This window comes from Ostrea edulis, chromosome 3 (assembly GCF_947568905.1).
Source record: "Ostrea edulis chromosome 3, xbOstEdul1.1, whole genome shotgun sequence".
NCBI lineage: Eukaryota > Metazoa > Mollusca > Bivalvia > Ostreida > Ostreidae > Ostrea > Ostrea edulis.
Window position 1 is genome coordinate 42,743,495 of NC_079166.1, and position 23,706 is coordinate 42,767,200.

At 34.4% G+C, this 23,706-nt stretch overlaps 1 protein-coding gene across 5 annotated transcripts in view; it reads right to left on the reverse strand.

Moving 5' to 3' along the window:
- Nucleotides 1–23,706, reverse strand: part of LOC125673640 (C2 domain-containing protein 5-like) — a 59,889-nt gene that overhangs the window by 4,512 nt on the left and 31,671 nt on the right. For 4 of the 5 annotated variants that reach the window (XM_048910290.2, XM_048910283.2, XM_048910288.2 and 1 more), the window contains 15 exons: nucleotides 18,891–19,103; nucleotides 17,109–17,213; nucleotides 16,570–16,659; nucleotides 16,115–16,175; nucleotides 15,902–15,955; nucleotides 14,618–14,692; nucleotides 9,190–9,252; nucleotides 8,302–8,400; nucleotides 7,406–7,510; nucleotides 5,991–6,041; nucleotides 5,488–5,610; nucleotides 5,174–5,254; nucleotides 4,605–4,694; nucleotides 2,071–2,164; nucleotides 1,620–1,733 (listed from right to left, as the gene is read on the reverse strand). In XM_048910290.2, coding sequence (XP_048766247.1) covers nucleotides 1,620–1,733; nucleotides 2,071–2,164; nucleotides 4,605–4,694; nucleotides 5,174–5,254; nucleotides 5,488–5,610; nucleotides 5,991–6,041; nucleotides 7,406–7,510; nucleotides 8,302–8,400; nucleotides 9,190–9,252; nucleotides 14,618–14,692; nucleotides 15,902–15,955; nucleotides 16,115–16,175; nucleotides 16,570–16,659; nucleotides 17,109–17,213; nucleotides 18,891–19,103 — 1,418 coding nt within the window. The remainder of the gene's footprint in view (nucleotides 1–1,619; nucleotides 1,734–2,070; nucleotides 2,165–4,604; nucleotides 4,695–5,173; nucleotides 5,255–5,487; nucleotides 5,611–5,990; nucleotides 6,042–7,405; nucleotides 7,511–8,301; nucleotides 8,401–9,189; nucleotides 9,253–14,617; nucleotides 14,693–15,901; nucleotides 15,956–16,114; nucleotides 16,176–16,569; nucleotides 16,660–17,108; nucleotides 17,214–18,890; nucleotides 19,104–23,706) is intronic. The other variant, XM_048910287.2, reaches the window with a different exon arrangement.

Below are 23,706 nucleotides of genomic sequence, written 5' to 3' on the forward strand. Positions count from 1 at the left end.
CAAACAATCGGACATTCCCAATTTTTTGCCTCTCGCTGACAGCATCCAAAATTTGCAATAAGGTACGTAAAATATATGTTTTTCCAACTATAATAATGTAGGCTATCCGAATCTATCTGTCTATAGCGATGTATTTGCATAGTCTATATAGTGTAGTATTCAATAGACTATGTGATGGGTAATTCGCACAAGCCTGTACTGAATTTTATATTAGTAAGTAAGCCTTAATTTACAAGTAAAAACGTATATTTTGATGTGCTTTTTTCCTGGTAATTATTTCAGATGTCATGGGTGCAAAGGTTTTGTTCGCAAACTTCATAGCAGGGCAGACTACTCCTTTTCTGGTTGCAATGCAGATTGTAATCTCAGCGAGATTCGTCGAGGCTGGATATTTGGACTGACGCCTCTTCCGAATCTCAGACCAGTGTCACATAAAGTGATTCGGGAAATCTTGCCTGAACTTCGGCCGCTTGTTGCGATTAAAATGGGTTAAATTGAATTTCTTGCCCGCTTCAACTTTTCGCCTCAGACATCCTATTAACTCCCTATCACAATGAAACATGCATTTCTTACCTTTACAAGGTGTAAATCCCACAGTAATTCAAGTTGGCTATTTTCGAAGCCATTGCAAACGGCCACCATTTCATATTTTACCTTCTCAACACTGAAGAGTTCCGATAGTTTAGGACGCCTTCTAATAGATTGATTAAATATTACACAGTTTTCTTTTTATTGCTTTTAATTTTTATGCTTAAATGCTTTGTACAAAGTAATTGTCAACCAGTAACTTCTGTATTTTCAATCATAGTACAAATTGTCATGAAGTAGTATATCGGAACTCTTCAGTGTTGAGAAGGTAAAATATGAAATGGTGGCCGTTTGCAATGGCTTCGAAAATAGCCAACTTGAATTACTGTGGGATTTACACCTTGTAAAGGTAAGAAATGCATATTTCATTGTGATAGGGAGTTAATAGGATGTCTGGGGCGAAAAGTTGAAGCGGGCAAGAAATTCAATTTAACCCATTTTAATCGCAACAAGCGGCCGAAGTTCAGGCAAGATTTCCCGAATCACTTTATGTGACACTGGTCTGAGATTCGGAAGAGGCGTCAGTCCAATTATCCAGCCTCGACGAATCTCGCTGAGATTATGCAGATTGTTCCACCAGACTCTGCAAGCCCATGTTTACAGACAACCAAGATCGCCTTTGTAGTCGTACCTTAAATGCATGTGCTTCAATTTAAATTTTGATATATAGACCAGCCAATGTGTATATGGTGTAAAAGGATGCAACTTTAAGTATTATTTGATATTTGTATATGACTTGTTGGAGAGGATTTTTTGCTGAATAGATGATTTAATAAAATACTTATGTATATCTTTCAAAGTGGTTTTTTTTTTATAGTTTTGTTCAAGTCAATGGTCAAACACACTTGATGTTGTGTTATGAAAAGACAAATATTTATTTTCATGGTAAAATGTCGTGAATTTTGAGTGTTGAAAAAAGGTCGCCACGCGCAAAATCCCCCATGGGGATTTTCAAAAGTTGGCATGTATGCATTCTGTGCTCTGGTTGATTTTCCATTTTATACCCCCTGTGGATCCCATACTCAGCCTACCCTTTGTATGCCCCTGCAGATTTGCCATTGGTCCCTCTGATGAGAACTCCTCCATTGGAAACATCATGTCATCCCTCTCACTGGCCCCACTGTTGCCAGTGGTAACACCACACACTGAACAATAGAATACCACATGGTTTAATTAAATGAGGTACAAACCATGGCTCATATGTCTAACATGTTGTATTATGAAAATGTTAAAATAATAGTTTAGTCACTTGTTTGTTATATTTTGGGCTAACACTATTATGTTTACAGTATGTACATGAAAAAGGGTCATAGCTTTGACTCAAGAGTTCTCTGAAGAGTCCAGAATAGGCTCCACCAATTCAGTCCTACATACATTAATATCATGCTGTTTAAGCACCTTTCAAAAAATCCCCATTGCTAGGATCTAAAGGTTCACATTTTTAAAACATATCACACATGGCTAAAGTTTATCACTCTTTACCGGTTTTGAGTAGATTTTCTTTGTTGTATGTTTGAGGTTCAAACGCAGAGTCTGCGACATTCTCCAGTGAACAGCAAACGCCTGTTAGGGTTATCTGAAGGGAGATAATTCACATGACTTTGCATCATAACGGGTCTTAATTCGATTACAACAAATGATGTTACTATACAATAATCCATTAATTTCACCTCCATCTAAAATAGCAGTAGGACTGCAACAGTAAACAAGTAATTCTTGTACCCAAAGAAAGATCTTGTCACAAAGAATACACACATGAAATATGAAAGCCCAATCACTGACCATTATAACGTTATGGGCTAGGTTAAAGTTTTTCAAAAGTAGGTCAAACTCTAAAGTGTAGGTCATGAGGTCAAGACTTTTGGTACAAAATGAAAGTTCTTGTCACATGGAATGCACATGTGAAATATGAAAGCCCTATCACTAACATTAAAAAGCGATGGCATTTATGTGTAACTTTTTTAAATGAAGGTCAAACTCTATGGTGAAGGTCATGAGGTAAACAAGATAATGGCCAATTCCGAAGATGGCCAAGGTCACAAGGGCAAATATCTTGGTACCAATAGAAAGATCTTGTCAAAAGAAATGCTCATGTACAATACTAAAGCTCTAATATTTACCAGTTAGAAGTTATGACCAATGTAAAAAAAAAAATTTAAAAGTAGGTCAATGTCAAGGTCAAAAGGTTCAATACCAACGGAAAGGTCTTGTAACAAGGACTACTCATGTGAAATATCAAAGCTCTATCACTTACTGTTCAAAAGTTATTAGCAAGGTTAAAGTTTTCAAAAAGTAGGTCAAACTCCAAGGTCAAGGTCACAGGGTCAACAATGTTGGTACCCATGAAAAGGTCTTGTAACAAAGAATACTCATGTGAAATATCAAAGCTCTATCACTTACTGTTCAAAAGTTATTAGCAAGGTTAAAGTTTTCAAAAAGTAGGTCAAGGTCAAGGTCACAGGGTAAAAAATGTTGGTACTCACGGAAAGGTCTGGTCACAAGGAATACTCATGTGAAATATCAAAGCTCTATCACTTATTGTTCAAAAGTTATTAGCAAGGTTAAAGTTTTCAAAAAGTAGGTCAAACTCCAAGGTCACGGGGTCAAAAATGTTGACAATCTGATCACGTGCTCGTCTGTTTCCATAACCGGTAAGAAGACTTGGACGTGGATCGGCGCAAGAATTGCATCAAATCGATGCATTTCTTCGCCGGAAGCGCGCCTGTGGATGAGTAGTTAAAAGACCAGAACTGAATCCCTTTATAATGTGTTATTTATATTTTCACCACAGATTAGTTTTGGTATCATTAACGTTTTATTCACTCTAATACGTTTTATTCACTCGATATGTAAGTGGAAAATTATAGTGGTAGAATACTTTAGATACATGAATGTATGATATCTTAGATTCATATGAAAGCTCGCGTTTCATATTGTAACGTACAACTGTGACGTCATAGTTGCATTTGTGTACACATGGCTACAGACTGATGGCGTCGATCCACATACGAGGTTCATTTGCGGTTACGGAAATAGCCGAGTAGTTACAATTGAAATGTTGGTACCCACGGAAAGGTCTTGTCACAAGGAATACTCATGTGAAATATCAAAGCTCTATCACTTACTGTTCAAAAGTTATTAGCAAGGTTAAAGTTTCAGACAAAATCACAGAATCACAGAATGACAAACAGGACAAAAACAATATGCCGCCTGATCTTCGATCTCGGAGGCATAATTACATCCCCTTCCTATATCTCTCTGTCCTTGGAGTCTCTACATTACACTACACAGCCCTACCTATATATCTCTCCTGGAGTCTCTATATGACACTATACACCTCTACCTATACACCCTGTTCTTGGGGTATCTATATTACACTACACACCTTTACACACACCCTACCTATATCTCACTGTCCTTGGAATCTCTATATTACACTACACACCCCTCGCTATACCTCACTGTCCTTGGAGTCTCTATATTACATTACACACCTCTACCTATATATCCCTGTCCTTGGAGTCTCTATTATACTACATACCCCTACCTATATCTCTCTGTCCTTGGAGTCTCTATATTACACTATACACCTTCCTATATCTCCCTGTCCTTGGAGTCTCTATTATACTACATACCCTTACCTACATGTATATCTCTCTGTCCTTGGAGTCTCTATATTACATTACACACCCCTTCCTCTATCTCTCTGTCCTTGGAGTCTCTATATTACACTACACACCCCTTCCTCTATCTCACTGTCCTTGGAGTCTCTATATTACACTACACACCTCTACATTTCCCTACCTGTATTTCCCTGTCCTCAGGTAGATCTACTCAGAAGTCTATACCACACATACCTGTATCTCTCTGTCCTCAGGTAGATCTACTCGGAAGTCTATACCACACATACCTGTATCTCTCTGTCCTCAGGTAGATCTACTCGGAAGTCTATACCACACATACCTGTATCTCTCTGTCCTCAGGTAGATCTACTCGGAAGTCTATACCACACATACCTGTATCTCTCTGTCCTCAGGTAGATCCACTCGGAAGTCTATACCACAGAGACAGCAGGGAGACATCCTTCGTAGTTTGTAACAAATTTTCTGTAATTAATTGAACAATTATCATATAACCACTGCTTTATCTTTTCGAAAACATATCCTACTTCATAATTTTACACAAGGTTATTTTTAAAAGTACAATCGATAAGATATGTGAACTGTAGCTGAGACAAGGTTTGAATATTGATACAATGGGGGTTTGAGTTCGTTCTCAATCTTTCACTGGGAAGTGGTGGCTCAATCAATTAAAACTGAATACAGCATTGTAAACCAAGAATCAGATTACAGCAAAATACTACACCAGTCTTCCTAAAGAGTCAGAATTCTATCTTCTGTTTTGAAATTGTTCACTTCATGTCTGTATCATTAGACTGCAACATTTAAATTTTGATCAACTTCTAATGTTTTGAAATTGTTTGCTTCATGTCTGTATCATTAGACCACAACATTTAAATTTTGATCAACTTCTAATGTTTTGAAATTGTTTGCTTCATGCCCATATTGTAAGACTCTGAACTGACCTTGACTAGATTTTCAAAAATATCCATAAAACTACTCTTCGATGTTGACACATAATCTTGTTTCCAAACCTGTGTAAACATCTGAAAAACAAAAATCAAATACGTTAATACACATTTTGTCGAGAATTCCTGTTAAACCTTCATATTATATTTACATTTCAAGTGTATTTTTCTACTGACATGTATTAGAAATCTTTACTTATGTTTTTTATCTGGGTTACAGCTTGATTCTCCTTTGAATTCGCACATGTAACACGAACTGAAGGCCGAAACAGTACAAATGAAGTTTGAAATACGAAGTGAATGATTTTGACCTGAAGATTGGATGCCAGTGATGTGGATCCAGGTATTTTATGGGTGTTCAGCATTGTAAATCCCTCAGGAAGCTGAGACTCTTTCAGCAATGCCACAATGTTCTCATCATTCGCATCATCCACCTGTCAAAATATTCATGGTGTGTATTACTTAACAGTATTAATGTTCTATCAAAGTCATTGTAACAATCAAGAAAAGTGGCTCCTAGGGCTTGCTAATTGTACTTTATCTGGTCGTTCAAACATTAGTATCACAACAATGCTGGGCCGGTTAAATATAAATGCAGTGCTGCACATCTTCTGGACATAGCATTCAGCTTTATTTCATGCAGAATTACATTAACTGTCAAGTTCATCTAAAAATTTATTTGGATCTTCAGGGAAATGACTGATGAATTTAGTAACATGCATGGCTTTTGTGGGGTTGGCGCCCATGCAAAATTCCGATTTCTTATATCAGCAAAATTTGGAGGGAAATTGAGAAAATTCCACTCACTACTCACAGTATGATATTCATTTGATTCTTCACCATGTTCTGGATTCGTAGGGAATGTCTGATGATAATGATTATGTTAGATACATGTCTGAATGATAATCACTCATTATTGGCAACACGTTTCTTCTTTTATCCAGAAACTTTATTCCAAGACTACATGCAAAAACCTATCTGGTTAAACATTCATTTTCTGAAAACCTGAAGAATTTGAAATCCATTTTACCCAAAGATGCTTTATGGTAAGTTTGGTTGAAATTGGTTGCTCTGGAGAAGTAGTAGAAAATGTGTAAGTTTACAGACACACAGACAGACAGAAAACAGGTGATCAGAAAAGCTCATTGGAGTGTAATGGTCAGCCGGATTCGATCGCCAGTGGCCAGTTAGCTCAGTTGGTAGAGCACCTGACTAGAGATTCAGGGGGCCCAGGTTTGAATCCCGGTCTGGTCTGTTGCATTTTCTCCCTTCCTGTTACATGAGCTTATAGCTCAGATGAGTTGGAATATATTACACAAGTTATACTGCCTGTTATTCAATAAATATAGATTGAAAATTTCCAAACATGTCATTACACATAGTGGATCATACACCTGCATGTCAAAAACAGCACATTGTACAAATCATAAAACATGTCACAAAAAAACCCAGAATTTACACATAGTGGATCATACACCTGCATGTCAAAAACAGCACATTGTACAAATCATAAAACATGTCACAAAAACCCCCCAGAATTTTCCATTTAATTTTTAGTTGAAATATGTTTCTTACATGAATACTGTGATAATTATTCTCTTAACAAGAGGTACTGTGAGCAATGCTCACTAAGAATACCCCCCCGCTTACCCCAATCTCCCAAAGGGTGTTGGTAATAGGTATAAACTACCTCTTTTCTGAGTGTAAAAAACAATGGCATGACAAACCGAACCATATTGCTACTTCGATGTCCAGTGCATGTGACCTTTGACCTTTTGACCCCAAAATCGATAGGGAACATCTTCATCTCATGGGTAGTCCATATGTATGATATGGTGACTGTAGGTGGAAAGGATAACGCTTTACAGCCCGGAAACCAAATTACTACTTTGATGTCCAGTGCGCTTGACCTTTGACCTTTTGACCCCAAAATCAATAGGGAACATCTTCATCCCATGGGCAGTCCATATATATGATATGGTGACGGTAGGTGGAAAGGATAATGCTTTAGAGCCCGGAAACCATTGCGTCTACAGACGGACGGACGGACGGACGGACAGACAGACGGACAACCCGATTCCAGTATAACCCCCCCCCCCCCCACAACTTGTTGCGGGGGGTATAATAAAATGAAATAGTTAAAATATTTACAAATGACTAGTTAAACAAATGTTGAATTATTTTGAACATAGAACATAATACATTACTTTAGAAGACTTTAGAACTGACCTCAATGACAAATGTTTCCTTATTTCCAGTCGACAGGTCAAGATCTGACGTGTCGTCATCACTGTCGTCAGTGACCACACTCCGAGGGCTAATCTGTCCGGTGTCCTAACAACAAAGGTTCAAAATTGCCAGTACAGAATACCATCAGAAAATGCAATAACTGTTGGGTACATTGTGATGTCACAGTGATATGACTCTCATACAAGAGCAAGTTAGAAACTGGCTGGGACTTGAATTTGATTTTTGAATTTTTCTGCCAATTCTGTAGTACATTTTCAGGCATCATTGAATATATGTTTCTGACAATATCTCAAAAGATATTGACACAGTATTGAAAGGGTATCCATTTCCTATAGTATGAGTAAATTTCAGACAGAAATAAATGTCAGGGAAAGTTTAATGCGACAATTAATATTAATCAATTTTTCCCAATTTTCAGGGAAGGTAATACTTTCATACATCCTAGAATGACAAGAACTCCCACATGATTTAGACGTATTGGTATCGAGGGCCCCCTATGTACTAAGATATTACCAAGTATGAGAGAGAAATCATTGACAAATCTCTCTTTTCATGTCACTGTCCTGTCTATCCTTAATATTAAATACAAATGTGAGGTCAAGTTAATAAATTTAATTCATATTTGAATCTGAAACATTTTCTCCAAGTTGTTGTCGCACATTTCTATAATTAGGTATTAAAGTTGATCCAATTTCTGAGTAAAAAATTCTTCTTGGAGAACAAAAATTACTATATGAGCAATAAGCTGAAACTGTTGTTACTTAATCATAATGAGCAATACGCTGTAACTATTGGAGTGAACTTCCGGTATCAAGTAGTTTATGTTTAACTTAATCAGAATCAGGGATAGGCTTTAACTATTGAATCTGACTCACAATATGCAGTAGTTCGTGTTTTTCTCTGTTCTTCATCACTCTCTCCGATATCCTCTTCTGAATTTCCTGTAGGCGATTATTCTCCTCCTCTGTTGTGGCCTGGAAACAAATATAGTGATAGAGATACATGGTTATCATACAAACTACAATATACATATATATATATATATATATCCTTAAATGTAAGAATTTAGGATGTGCTATCTAACAGTAAGATACACCACTGTACTGTATTACCTTACTCTAAACCACTGCAAACTTTTTTTCTCTCCATTTAACAGTCAATACAAGTAAAGTTCAAAGGTGAATAAGATTTATTTGCGTATCTAAAGAGAATCTTAATACCGCACATAGCAGGTTTTGAAAACAAGATGTGACACTGATGCTCCTGTATGGCAGCAAAGTAATAATGATGCTTACAAAAGGTCTCGTCACAAGGAATATACATATGAAAACCCTATCACTAACCATTAAAAAGTTAAGGCCTACGTTAAAGTTTGTCAAAAGTAGGTCAAACTCAAAGGTTAAGGTCATGAGGTAAAAAAAATTGCTACCTAAAGAAAGGTCTTGTTAAAAGGAATACACATGTGAAACATGAAAGCCCTATCACTAACCATTCAAACGTTATGACCTAGATTAAAGTTTTTCAAAAGTAGGTCAAACTCCAAAGTAAAGGTCACAAGTTTAAACATTTTGGTACCAAAAGGTTTTGTCACCAGATGTGAAATATGAAAGCACTAATGTCATCCATCAAAAATTCTGGGCAAGGTTAAAGTTTTTATGGACAGTCAAACAGACAGACGGGACAGACCAAAAACTATATATGTCGCCCCCTAATCTCCGATTGCGGAGGTATGATGAAGCGAAAAAGAGCAGTGTGGAGCTTACCTGGCCTGACACTCTGAGAATAGGTGGGGCCGGTAGAGCTGCAATGAACACACCGGTGGCAGACTGAAATGTTACATGATATTTTAGTATACAGTAGATATGCCACATTTTTAAAAGGTCAATCAATCTGGAACTTTTTCTGTTCTAATGGACAAGTATCGCTACACTCTGGGACAATCAAAGTGAAAAATGAAGTGATATTCAGTTTTTACAGATTTTAACATGGTAAATTACACTCAACATTTTAGAGCAATTCTATTTAATATTATTATTTGAGTTAAATTTAGTTACTATGTATAAATTTTCATAGAATTTTTCATTACCTTGGATACAGCAGAAATATGTCCTACATTACCAAGAGTACACTTCTTATAACTATAAATAACTAACACCAATACTTAGAAATGGATGTAACTAAATACCTATCAATACTTAGAAATGGATGTGACTAAATAACTATCAATACTTAGAAGTGGGTGTAACTAAATACCTATCAATACTTAGAAGTGGGTGTAACTAAACAACTATCAATACTTAGAAGTGGGTGTAACTAAATACCTATCAATACTTAGAAATGGGTGTAACTAAATACCTATCAATACTTAGAAATGGGTGTGACTAAACAACTATCAATACTTAGAAGTGGGTGTAACTAAATACCTATCAATACTTAGAAATGGGTGTAACTAAATACCTATCAATACTTAGAAATGGGTGTGACTAAATACCTATCAATACTTAGAAATGGATGTGACTAAACAACTATCAATACTTAGAAGTGGGTGTAACTAAATACCTATCAATACTTAGAAATGGATGTGACTAAACAACTATCAATACTTAGAAATGGATGTGACTAAACAACTATCAATACTTAGAAGTGGGTGTAACTAAATACCTATCAATACTTAGAAATGGGTGTGACTAAACAACTATCAATACTTAGAAGTGGGTGTAACTAAATACCTATCAATACTTAGAAATGGGTGTGACTAAACAACTATCAATACTTAGAAGTGGGTGTAACTAAATACCTATCAATACTTAGAAATGGGTGTAACTAAATACCTATCAATACTTAGAAATGGGTGTGACTAAATACCTATCAATACTTAGAAATGGATGTGACTAAACAACTATCAATACTTAGAAGTGGGTGTAACTAAATACCTATCAATACTTAGAAATGGGTGTAACTAAATACCTATCAATACTTAGAAATGGGTGTGACTAAATAACTATCACCATACTTAGAAATGGGTGTGACTAAATAACTATCAATACTAAGAAATGGATGTGACTAAATAACTATCAACACTAAGAAATGGGTGTAACTAAATAACTATCCATACTAAGAAGTGGGTGTAACTAAATAACTATCAATACTGAAATGGGTGTGACTAAATAACTATCAATACTAATGCCTCGTTTACACAAAGAATTTAATTCGCATTAAACGTAAGTTAATGCGAATTAAATCTGAACCGCGTTCACACGGAGATTTTAATGCGCATTAGTTTACTTCGAATTAAAATTGACGTCGCGATTTACTGTGGATTTACAGTAAGTGTGAACGAGACATATCGGCAAGTACATGACGTGCTTCAGATAGTTCATTTGGAAAGTCCCCGAGTGATTTTAAAGAGCGCTTTTGATAGGTCGGTTAAATTATAGGTAGGCGGTCCCAAGTATTTGGCATTATATTATCTCGTGCCTAACAAGCGTAAGTTTCACTATTTGATTTCAGTGTAAATTGCACCGTACGTAGCGTGAGATTCAATATCTGTTTTGATTTGACAACGGAGATTTGAGATTACGTTAATAAAATGTCTTGTAAAGTTTATCTTATATATACTAGATATCTGCATGTATAAGAGTGATGGGATATCTTATAAAGAAAAAAATATAAGATGTCTTATAAAAGATACAAGATATCTCGTAAACTTTAGAAGATATAACTTTTATCAGATACCTTATAAATTTTATCTTTTAAACAGGAATAACCGTGTTATACTTATAATCCATCGCAGTATCAATAGGTATGGGGGGGGGGGGGAATACAGGGTGAAAAAGGCGAGCTCCGATATGTAAAGAAAAGGCAGGATAGCAATATCCCAGAATTCAAATAGTGCTGAATATTGAAAAGAAAAGAAAAAGACGGGATCGAAAATGCTGCGGGAAAAGGCAGGATCCGCAGTTGCCTCTATATCCCAATAAAAATTCAAAGGTTACTCCCTTAAATTCCTGTAGATACTTGTCAGTTTTAAGTGATCAGAAATTTCAGTACATGTTTCTATAGGCGATTTTGTCCATTTAAGAACAATGCTTTTGTTTTGTTGTCTCTTTCACATTCGCAGTTTCCATATCATTATTTTAAAATAAATCTCTCAGAGGATATTTTCGAAATCTTGCAAAGCATTGGAAAAGATCATGTCGGAAAAATTTATAAATTCAAATAGTTAGGGGGAAGAAGGGGTAAAAACTCGTAAGTTTCTGTCATCCGACATCGATTACACGTTAGTGGGGAAAAAAGACAACTGACTTTAAAACCACATAATAATACATTTTAATAAACGTTTAATAGTTTCAATGTACGCTTTCATTTGTTTTATTTGTTAATCGATTAGTTTCAACATACTTCATATTTAGTTTTGTATTGGGGGGGTGGGGGGGTCTTGGTGAGAACTATGCGAACTCAGTTTTCTCTAACATTGAACATTTGATCTCGCCCCTAAAATAATTTGTCAGATTAAGTAATAAGATCAATAGATATTCTACTTCGAGAAAACATTTATTTTCAACACATGGCATGCTTTGATGTCTTTTACTGTTATATATACCCACATTTTCGTAAGAAATTCGGAAGTAACCATCGCTAGATACTGTTAATTGAATGAACAACGGCAAGTTCTGTGAATTCTAGCAAAAACTAAATTCCCCAAACCACCCCTCTCCTGTACATGTAACACATTATTAAAGAAATTCAGCATTTCGTTGGCATTCTATAACGTCATAATAAACCACAGCAAAGGTCGATTGTTAATGTTGCGATACTGGCGTACCTTTGAACCTATATCACTGGTCCACCCCTAACTGTATGTCCATAGGAGTTTGAAATTTTATCAATAAAGTTAATAAAATGTACTTGATTGACCAAGCTTTGAGCTATGGTCAATCAAGTACATTTTATTAACTTTATTAATAAAATTTGAAGTTCCTATGGTATGTCCATGATTGCGATTACCCATTGTACGAACGCGACACTCGCTTCGTCAATATATATATATATATATATATATATATATATATATATATATATATAAAGTCTCTTTTTTGGAAGTAAAATACAGAAAAAACTCTAAACACTTTGTTGAAATATTTCGACCGTGTTACCGGTCTTCTTCACGAAAACACGACCGAAGAAGACCGGTAACCCGGACGAAATATTTCAACAAAGTGTTTAGAGTTTCTCTCTCTCTCTCTATATATATATATATATAATTGACTCGGCCTAAATTGCAATAAAATCAGTAGCAAAGAAATTTTCAACATTTCGTTCGTGTTCAGACCACAGGGGCTTGTCACGAATTGACCCTCTCTATTCTATATTTACATTTATTTGTAAATATAGAATAGACGATGTCAAAATTTAAAAAGACAAATATTTCGTGACGAGTCCCTGTGTTCAGACGAAATATGCTTCTCTTGGATTTTCTTTGCAGTTTCTTGAAAGTCATTTCCCTAAAAATTTCTCGCAGTTCTACAAATTAAAGACACCTTTGGTACATTGTCAGGGGTACAAATATTTCTTCTTAATAAATTTTGTCTGATTTCTTTATTAATACACACTTGATTTCTTTTTAATTTCATACTCGATTAACAAAAGTACATCCGGTGTGAGCATTGCCGGTGTGAGCTTCGTTGGCGACATTTTCCGTGCAATAGTTCCCATGATTGACAATTTTATAACGTGGCCTTTGCGACGCCTAATTTCTTACTGATTTTACCATAAAATAAACTCTCGGCATGTAATTTTAAAATCAACGTTGTTGTTTTAGTTGGTATTGGTTTTCCCTTTTCGCAGTCTCTTCCATCGTGCTAAAAGATTATGTAATGACACGCCAGTGTAAAGACACGTGTGACCATCTAAAATTATTTTTATTCCCGCCCCTTTAAATATTGGTCCAATCGCAGTGATTGTTCTTTCCTTGATGCGTCAACATTGACAGATTTGTTTTGAAACCAACTATCCGAGACCTCGAATGAACTTGCGAAGCTGAGTCGTTCACACTTACTGTAAATTCACAGTAATGCGAATTAAATTTACTTTGCATTAGCTCCGTGTGAACGCTAAGTGAAGCTTATTCGAATTAAATGTAGACGCATGCGTAATGGCCAATTTGGGTCACATGCATCATACCCATGGTCAGCTATATATATTAATGTTAGTTTTGTACGAAAAACTAAGCAAAATGATAATAATCACTAAAAACATGTACAAACAGCATGTCATTAGATAATGTCAGACGTAAATCTGTGCTCTGCATAGGCATACTGAGTAATACATGTGGAAGGAATTGTTTTTAAATACGACAACAATGTTTTAAAATAGTGATAATATGATTTTCTTTTTTACATTTTTTAAAACATATGCCACTCATTGTTAATTTTTATACCATATGACGTCATAGTAGACTTATAATACGTATTAGTAATTAAAAATTACCTCATAACAGTAGTCAGCGGAATGGTGAAAAAGATGTTCCGAAGTTTTAAAATTGGGCCCATGAAGAAACAATATATTATCTAGATTGAATGCTGGTTGTCGGAGGAAATAACAAGTAATTTCTTCGGAACATATAAACACGACAAAAAACTCCTTATGTGTAGATCAAAATTATCTATGTAGGCCTAAATTGTAAACATGTAGTATACTACATGTAGGCCCATATAGCGTTTTGAACAAAGAATTCTGTATAGATCTACACAATATTCATTAAAATATCTATAAAAATAATTTTCAATAACATAGTCTATTCTTTAATTTATTTCACGCACCCTTTAATAGAGATGCATACGAATTTAATGCGCATTAGTTTACTTCGCATTAAATATTACCGCCGTGTGAACGTTATTTAATTCGAATTAATTTAATGCGCATTATTTTACTTCGCATCAAATTTGATGCGAAGTAAAATTTAATGCGCATCCGTGTGAACGAGGCATAAGAAATGGGTGTAACAAATAACTATCAATACTAAGAAATGGGTGTAACTAAATAACTATCAACACTAAGAAATGGGTGTAACTAAATAACTATCAATACTAAGAAATGGGTGTAACTAAATAACTATCAACACTAAGAAATGGGTGTAACTAAATAACTATCAATACTAAGAAATGGGTGTAAAGAAAGTGTTGTACGTACAGCTACTCCAACCAATAATAACTCCCCAACGGTGATCTGGATCTTCAGTCCATAGAGACCATTCATACCACACAACTGTAAAAGTGTAGACAAGGTACATCATTAAATCTTGTCAATTTCCCCCGCATCCTCAGTAAGCAAATTTAAACTGGGGAAATCTAAAATTTCTTCATTAATACCTTGGAGCAGTAATAAATGGGTTGAAAAAATTGAAAACAGGACTCAATTCATTGTTTTTCAAGTCATTTAGTTGAATGAAACCAGGTAAAAATTCCATACAAGTAGAACTCAATCGTATTAAAATTAGATGTTAGATCCGCTCACACACTCACATACATAACAAATGTAATCGGATCCAACATCTAATTTCAATATGCATTGAGTATAACTACACTTGTGAGTGGAAAATAGGCACTGAAAAATGTAAATGTAGGAATCCTGAATTTCGTCCTTTAGATTATTTTACCTCTAATTGTCAGAGTTAAGCATGCTATAGGTTGATTACCCTGAGTTTATTTTACTGTCTGAGCTAAGCATGCTATAGGTTGATTACCCTGAGTTTATTTTACTGAGTTAAGCATGCTATAAGTTGATTACCCTGAGTTTATTTTACTGTCTGAGTTAAGCATGCTGTAAGTTGATTACCCTGAATTTATTTTACTGAGTTAAGCATGCTATAAGTTGATTACCCTGAGTTTATTTTACTGAGTTAAGCATGCTATAAGTTGATTACCCTGAGTTTATTTTACTGTCTGAGTTAAGCATGCTGTAAGTTGATTACCCTGAGTTTATTTTACTGTCTGAGTTAAGCATGCTATAAGTTGATTACCCTGAGTTTATTTTACTGTCTGAGTTAAGTATGCTGTAAGTTGATTACCCTGAGTTTATTTTACGGAGTTAAGCATGCTATAAGTTGATTACCCTGAGTTTATTTTACGGAGTTAAGCATGCTATAAGTTGATTACCCTGAGTTTATTTTACTGTCTGAGTTAAGCATGCCGTAAGTTGATTACCCGAGTTTATTTTACTGAGTTAAGCATGCTATAAGTTGATTACCCTGAGTTTATTTTACTGAGTTAAGCATGCTATAAGTTGATTACCCTGAGTTTATTTTACTGTCTGAGTTAAGCATGCTGTAAGTTGATTACCCTGAGTTTATTTTACTGTCTGAGTTAAGCATGCTATAAGTTGATTACCCTGAGTTTATTTTACTGAGTTAAGCATGCTATAAGTTGATTACCCTGAGTTTATTTTACTGAGTTAAGCATGCTGTAAGTTGATTACCCTGAGTTTATTCATCAGCTGACTGTGAAGCTCGTATTCTAAGAAAGGAAGACACTGAAACAGAAAGGAATACATATTACTTCACACGAATAAATGTATCTCTTTAGACTTTAAATAACTTTTACTTTCATACATTTAGCTTAAAATTAGTTACATATATATATATAAATTAATATAAGTACAAATTAATAAACGTATTTTTTAACAACATACATCACTTATTTCCCTTGCGTTGGACTCACCACCTTTGCTTTTGGATTTTGCTCGACACACTCTACAAAATAAATATGTTATCAAATGGTGAAAGCAAGACAAAAACATGAGAACAACTGCTTATAGAAATTGTAACACAATTATGCCTTTGTTACCTATGCCTGTAAAAATGTTCCATGCAACGACTGAACATGTGTTTCATAACTTTAAACAATATACCCTGGATGTCCGTACAAATAAATCAAAAGTCTATTGAAATGAAATGATATATTCAAGAAAAATATTTAAACAAACAGAAATATTTCACCATTGATACCGTGATAGAAACCCTTAAGAATCATTTCTTCCTTAAAACCACGACTTCATGAACTGACATTGAGCTACAATCTGTAAAGAGTGATCTCTGTTGCACTATCCAATTCCTTTGACAAACATTACTAAAACTTAACACTGACCTTGCTTGTATGAAGGAGCCTTTGCCATGAGTCTGAATTTCTGGTGGAGGATCAATGGTTGTGAACAGCACATCTGGAACCTTCTGTTTTCTACAATGATAAAATTCAACCTAACTCTTTCTCATTACAATCTAAAACCTTTCGTTTCCTACAATGATCAAATTCAACCAACCTCTTTCTCATAACAATCAGTTATTTTTTGTGTCATCCAGAAAAAAAATAAAAATGGCAGTGCGTTTTTCATAAATTTAAACCTTTTTGGATTATACAAACAAAGTCAAAAACTTAAGACCAACACCTTGAGGTTTAAATTACGGAAGATTCTCACGAGTGGATACCATGCGGTGTTCAACAGGGTCTGCATCCAAAAGTATAAACTTGAAGAAATAAAACAGATCACCAACACATCATGAAAAGCATTCTCGTGATGTGTTGGCGATCTGTTTTATTTCTTCAAGTTTATACTTTTCGGATTATGTACAGAAGAAAACTGGATATCATAAAACATTTACCCAATAGTTAAAAAAAAATATGGTTACCTGCAGATTGCACAGACAGACAGACTGACAGGGAAGGGTGCTGAATTGGGTTTGTATGGTACGTGACACAGCATGCAGTTATACTGTGGGGAGCCATCGTCAGAACTGTAAAACAAGATCACCTTCAGTCACTCTGTACCACTGCTGACTTTTCAAATTGTTACAGCATACAGCAGTATAATTAAATTGTTACAGCAGACAGCAGTATTATTAAATTATTACAGCATACAGCAGTATAACTAAATTGTTACAGCAGACAGCAGTATTATTAAATTGTTACAGCAGACAGCAGTATTATTAAATTGTTACAGCATACAGCAGTATAATTAAATTATTACAGCATACAGCAGTATAACTAAATTGTTACAGCAGACAGCAGTATTATTAAATTGTTACAGCAGACAGCAGTATAATTAAATTGACATACCCTATAGTATTATTAAATTGTTACAGCAGACAGCAGTATTATTAAATTATTACAGCATACAGCAGTATAATTAAATTGTTACAGCAGACAGCAGTATTATTAAATTGTTACAGCTGCAGACAGCAGTATAATTAAATTGACATACCCTATAGTATTATTAAATTGTTACAGCAGACAGCAGTATTATTAAATTGTTACAGCAGTATAATTAAATTGTTACAGCAGACAGCAGTATAATTAAATTGTTACAGCAGACAGCAGTATAATTAAATTGTTACAGCAGACAGCAGTATAATTAAATTGACATACCCTATAGTATTATTAAATTGTTACAGCAGACAGCAGTATTATTAAATTATTACAGCATACAGCAGTATAACTAAATTGTTACAGCAGACAGCAGTATTATTAAATTGTTACAGCAGACAGCAGCATAATTAAATTGACATACCCTATAGTATTATTAAATTGTTACAGCAGACAGCAGTATAATTGTTATAGCAGAAAGCAGTATTATTAAATTATTACAGCATACAGCAGTATAATTAAATTGTTACAGCAGACAGCAGTATTATTAAATTGTTACAGCTGCAGACAGCAGTATAATTAAATTGACATACCCTATAGTATTATTAAATTGTTACAGCAGACAGCAGTATTATTAAATTATTACAGCATACAGCAGTATAATTAAATTGTTACAGCAGACAGCAGTATTATTAAATTGTTACAGCTGCAGACAGCAGTATAATTAAATTGACATACCCTATAGTATTATTAAATTGTTACAGCAGACAGCAGTATTATTAAATTGTTACAGCAGACAGCAGTATAATTAAATTGACATACCATATAAGCAGATTTTTTAGCGAATATTTAATGTTGACATTTATAGCAATGGTGTTGAGATTGCTAAAATTGAATATCGCAAACAATTTATTCTGTATCGTAGGTAATAATTGTCTTTCTTGGAATTATAAAGTCACTAAAATTAGCTCTCACTAAATATATATATATCCATTCTCATGGGAAAATCACTAAACATTGTGTCTCACTAAAAATTTCACTTATACAATTTAGTGCTTGTTGATTTTGACAGAAATATTGCTATAGACTGCTTAAATTTATCATTAAACTGTAATATTGCTAATACAATATTGTATCACTTATCAATAGAACATAAAACACTTTTCATTTCAAAATTTACTAAAAATATCTCTAAAACCATTTGTTTACTTTGTCTATCAAATTCCATAAAACCTGACAACGTAACCTGTAACATGACATAAGTATAATAAACAAGTGTAATAATCATGTCCACTGCTTTTCAAACAAATTAAAATTCAGCTACAAACCTATGGTCATAGAGCGCTTGCAGAGAGCTTTGAGCAGCAGAGTTGGCCAGGTTAACATCAACGTACAGCTTTCTGTCTCGCTCCTTTTCCATTGGTTGTTTTTCTAGGACAACAGCTGGGGTGAGGGGAGGACCTCGCGCTGATGTCATGGGGTCGTATGCAATGTTTACTCGAGCAGCTGTACCAGTGGCACACAGCACAATGATTTCATCACTGGAAAACAGGATTCATTTGACACGTAACACAATTGATTTCCCATGTAGCTTGTAATTAAGACAAGTTCTGATTGGTTGACAAGCCCAGTGTAAATTTAAATTAAATTAAATTTATTCTCATATTGCACAAAACAACATAGAGAAGATATACATATACACACAATGTTAAACAAAGAATTCAGTTGATGCAATGCATGAAAGAGTGTTACAGTTTATAATCTTTAACCTGGAAGGGTAATTCTCTTGTGAATTATATTTATGAATTTGGAAAGATTACTCATAATAGATAACTTTTTACATAAAAACAAGTTAAAGAATTTTATGACATTTGGTCTGTTTGTATATTTAGAAGGTAAATAAGATTTTCTACTATCACTAAGAGCTGAACAAGTCATGATATAATGAAACTCGTCCCCAACCTCATTTTCACATATTAAGTATAAATTCTATGATTTCTGGGAACACCACTCCATCTGCCTGTCTCAATAGGTAATCTGTGATTACTGTTCTAAATCTTGCTGATGTAAGAATAATATTTCTTGGTACATTGGCTTCTCGACATAAAAATACTATTTGTAAATAAATTATAAAGTACACCTTTTCCTGATGTATTACATTCAGAAACACATATTTCTGTTGAAATTGATCATTCATAAATAACACCAATCAGCCATTTTTCATTTTCTACAGATTGTAAAATCCAGATATGATTTAAACCACATTTCCGTACACCATACTGAGGCCGGAGGCAAATAAAGTGACATCACAGTGCAATGTGTATCTATACACAAAGAAAACAAGAGGTCCACAGGTCTTATAGGTCACCTGAGTACAAGTTAAAAGTATCACTACTCCCATGAGCTATGAAATCTAGAAAAAACAAGAGGCCCATGGGCCACATCGCTCACCTGAGTCACCTTGGCCCATATCTGAAGACTTTCCATATATATTTGCATGTAAAACCTTAGTCCGTATTATGGCCCCAACTACCCCTGGAGGCCACGATTTTTGCAAACTTGAATCTACACTACGTCAAAAAGCTTTCACGTAAATGTCAACTTCTTTGGCCCAATGGTTCTTGAGAAGAAGATTTTTAAAGATTTTCCCTATATTTGTATGTAAAACTTTGAAACCCCCCCCCCCAATTGTGGCCCCATCCTACCCCCCGGGGGCCATGATTTGAACAAACTTGAATCTGCACTATGTCAAAGTTTTCTTGTAAATATCAGCTTTTCTGACTCAGTGGTTATTGAGAAGAAGATTTTAACTATATATTTGTATGTAAAACTTTTGATCCCCCTTGTGCCCCCATCCTACCCCCGGGGGCCATGATTTGAACAATCTTGAATCTGCACTATGTCAGAAAGTTTTCATGTAAAAATCAGCTTTTCTGGCTCAGTGGTTCTTGAGAAGAAGATGTTTAAAGATTTTTCCTATATATTTGTATGTAAAACTTTGATCCCCTATTGTGGCCCCATCCAACTCCCGGGGCCCATGATTTGAACAAACTTGAATCTGCATTATGTCAGGAAGCTTTCATGTAAATCTCAGCTTTTCTGGCTTAGTGGTTCTTGAGAAGAAGATTTTTAAAGTTTTTCCCTATATATTTGTATGTAAAACTTTGATCCCCCCTTGTGGCCCCATCCTACCCCCGGGGGCCATGATTTTAACAAACTTGAATCTGCACTATGTCAGAAAGTTTTCATGTAAAAATCAGCTTTTCTGGCTTAGTGGTTCTTGAGAAGAAGATTTTTTAAAGATTTTTCCTATATATTTGTATGTAAAACTTTGATCCCCTATTGTGGCCCCATCCAAACCCGGGGCCCATGATTTGAACAAACTTGAATCTGCATTATGTCAGGAAGCTTTCATGTAAATCTCAGCTTTTCTGGCTTAGTGGTTCTTGAGAAGAAGATTTTTAAATGACCCCACCCTATTTTTGCATTTTTGTGATTATCTCCCCTTTGAAAGGGACATGGCCCTTCATTTGAACAAACTTGAAAGCCCTTCACCCAAGGATGCTTTTGGCCAAGTTTGGTTGAAATTGGCCCAGTGGTTCTGGAGAAGAAGTCAAAAATGTGAAAAGTTTACAGACGGACGGACAGACAGACGACGGGGACAAAATGTGATCAGAAAAGCTCACTTGAACCTTCGGTTCAGGTGAGCTAAAAAAAACCTATTCTGAATATCTAAGCTAAATTTTTAATATTCAGCAACTGTGTATAAAACAATATGTGTTCTTAAAACTTAAATAGCTTCCAAAGTGCCTATACTGATGTCTGATGAAAGGCTTTAAATAAATATAATACACATGTATTATATGTAACATTAACGCAATATGACTAAATATACACATTATATATGTAACATTAACACAATATGACTAAATATACACATTATATATGTAACATTAACACAACATGACTAAATATACACATTATATATGTAACATTAACACAATATGACTAAATATACACATTATATATGTAACATTAACACAACATGACTAAATATACACATTATATATGTAACATTAACACAATATGACTAAATATACACATTATATATGTAACATTAACACAATATGACTAAATATACACATTATATATGTAACATTAACACAATATGACTAAATATACACATTATATATGTAACATTAACACAATATGACTAAATATACACATTATATATGTAACATTAACACAATATGACTATTAAAATATACACTATATATGTAACATTAACACAATATGACTAAATATACACATTATATATGTAACATTAACACAACATGACTAAATATACACATTATATATGTAACATTAACACAATATGACTAAATATACACATTATATATGTAACATTAACACAATATGACTAAATATACACATTATATATGTAACATTAACACAATATGACTAAATATACACATTATATATGTAACATTAACACAATTTGACTAAATATACACATTATATATGTAACATTAACACAATATGACAATAGAGTCAAAACCCCAGGGTTGCAAAATTCACAATTATGGTACACCCTTCTCTGCTTTTCCTAAATATGCTTTTAGTTTTTATACCATATCAGCATATTTAAAGAAGACTTTCAAATGATAAAGACAATAACCATTATTTTGGACCTACCCTCGAGTCAAATCCTTTATCCTTGGGATACTGAAATCTACAATTTTGGTAAAGGACTCCTTTCTCCATCTAAATATCTATTAATTTTAGTTTCAATCATTTTAATATCAAATTAGCATTAAGAAGAATCTTTTTTAAATGTTTTACACGTAAACACTCTAATACGATATCAAGTTTTGCCCCCCCCCCCCCCTCTTCCGGCATCAGAACTTCTACCCCAATGATAATTTACAATTTTGATATAGGCTTTCCTGCTCTACACCACTATACCATTTATTTAAGTGTTTCTTACAGATGTGTGGTTGTAGAGAAGATTTTTTAAAATTCGTCAATTTTTGGCAGTTTTCCCCAGCCTTAAAGCCCCAGGTGTCCTGAAATTTACAATTTACACCCCCTTGTCCCAAAGGTGAATCAGGCCAAATTTCAAAAGAACTGGAATGATGATAATGATCAAGAGGTTAAAATTATTCAATTACAATAGGTCACCTGAGTTTACTTAGGTGACCTAAATATTATAAACAATGTAACATAAAGGGTTTATGAAATATATATTAAAGCTTTACAAAACAATGATCCAATATAGAAAGATAATAATCAAATAGTTGCTTCTATCATAAATGTTCCCCACAGGACTGGGAAGTTATACATAAGTTGACATAGGGAAGTAACCTAGATTAATGAAGTGGGACTGGGACATTACATCTAAGATGACATAGGGAAGTTGTCTAGATTAAAACAAGAGGCCCATGGGCCTAGAATCGCTCTTCTGATACATTGTAGAACAGGCAAAAATTCTCACTAACCAAGTGTCATCAATTAACAAAGTTTGATGATGTTAAGTCAAATAGTACCTGAAAATTTAAATGTAACTGTCCAAAAGTAGGTCACGGTGACCTACTTTTGGTTGACACACTGAAGACTCAATATGCATCAACTGACAAGTCAAATAGTATTCAAATATAGCCGTCAAATTCCAAAAGAAGGCCACAGTGACCTACTTTTTGGTCAACACACTCCAAAGACTCAAGATGCATCAACTGACAAAGTTTGATAATTGAAGTCAAATAGTATCTGAAATATTCAGATATAAACGTCAAATTCCAAAGTAGGTCACAGTGACCTACTTTTTGGTCGACACACTCTGAAGACTCAAGACCCATCAACATACAAAGTTTGATGATTGTAAGTCAAATAGTATCTGAAATATTCAAATATTGCCGTCAAAATCCAAAAATAGGTCACGGTGACCTACTTTTTGGTCAACAAACTAGGAAGACTCAAGATGCATCAACTGACAAAGTTTAATGATCCTAGCTTTCCAAAATATGCATCTAAAATTGAAAATGTGAAATTTGAATGTCTGCAAAATTCAAAAAGTAGGTCACTAAAATACCAAAGTTTTAACAAAACAAAATTTAAGGTCAACTTTGAATTGACCTTGAGACCACA